Source organism: Empidonax traillii, unplaced genomic scaffold (assembly GCF_003031625.1).
Source record: "Empidonax traillii isolate 1590-97213 ecotype Southwest subspecies unplaced genomic scaffold, ASM303162v1 scaffold3069:size27918, whole genome shotgun sequence".
Classification (NCBI taxonomy): Eukaryota; Metazoa; Chordata; class Aves; order Passeriformes; family Tyrannidae; genus Empidonax; species Empidonax traillii.
In genome coordinates this window covers 14,335-15,555 of record NW_020958262.1, presented here as the reverse complement: position 1 = coordinate 15,555, position 1,221 = coordinate 14,335, and the positions used below count along the sequence as shown (strand labels likewise).

General features: G+C 57.9%; 1 protein-coding gene across 1 annotated transcript; it reads right to left on the bottom strand.

Annotated features, from left to right (window-relative positions):
* Nucleotides 1-409: 409 nt before the first annotated feature.
* Nucleotides 410-1,075, bottom strand: LOC114072362 (zinc finger protein 586-like; the record flags this gene model as incomplete). Its single annotated transcript, XM_027910266.1, has 1 exon — nt 410-1,075. A coding segment is annotated over one exon (666 nt), but the record flags the coding sequence as incomplete, so codon positions are not given.
* Between the last annotated feature and the right edge of the window lie 146 nt (nt 1,076-1,221).

Here is a 1,221-nt window from a genome sequence, read left to right as displayed (position 1 = left end):
TGCACAATACAAACACTAAAACTACCAGTAGGACAGCATAAGATAGGACAGTGCTCTACACTAAAGCAATTGTTGAAGCAATTCTACTCAAGTTGGCACCAAAGCAAGAATTATGAATTAGAGATGGATGGAACTCCCCCAGACCAACGCTCAGGGGGAGATCTCTGCTCTCAACCTCCAGCACTGACCTTGGGGGGTCCCAGCCAAGGCAGGAATCTCCACACACCCCCCAAGAAGGGTTCTGTTGGCACAACCTGCCCCTGGCAAAGGGGACTGTCCCTTCCTGGTAGAAAGGGATGGACTGACAGTCCCTGGACTCCAGGGGTTGCCTCACCATCAGGGGGGTCATTCGGGGTGGGAGCAGCGGCCGAAGCTCTTCCCGCAGTCGGGGCATTCGTCGGGCCTTCCCTTACTGGTGGGTCCGTTGGTGTTTGGTCAAGTTGGAGCTGTCCTTGAAGCTCTTCCCACACTCCTCACACTTGTAGGGCCTCTCCCCAGTGTGGATGCGCCGGTGGGTGACGAGGGTGGAGTTGTGTTTGAAGCCCTTCCCGCAGTCGGTGCAGCGGAAGGGCCTCTCATCTGTGTGAATCCGCTCGTGCCTGAGGAGAGTTGAGCTGCTCTGAAACCTCTTCCCACATTGCAAGCACTTGTACGGCTGTTCCCCAGTGTGGATGAGCTTGTGGTTGCGGAGGCTGGACCTGACACTGAAGCTCTTCCCACACTCCCCACACTTGAAGGGTCTTTCCTCAGTGTGGGTACGCTTGTGTTGGATCAGGTTGGAGCTCTGCCTGAAGCTCTTCCCACATTCCCTACATGTGTAGGGCCGTTCCCCAGTGTGGATGCGCTGGTGCTTGCGGAGGTTGGAGCTGTCCCTGAAGCTCTTCCCACATTCCCCACACATGTAGGGCTGTTCCCCAGTGTGGATGCGCTGGTGTTTGATCAGGGTGGAGCTGTCCCTGAAGCTCTTCCCACATTCCCTACACGTGTAGGGCCGTTCCCCAGTGTGGATGTGCTGGTGAGTGAGGAGGTTCCAGCTCTTCCTGAAGCTCTTCCCACATTCCAAGCACCTGAAGGGCTTCTCCCTGCTGGGAGGCTGCTCAGGGACCACCAGCTCGGAGCTCCGGCTCAAGCTCCGGCCGCCTTCCCGGCACAGGACGGCTCTTTCCTCCTCACAGCTCCCTGGGCTGGCTTTGCAGCCCCTCCTCTGGGGGCATCTCCGGC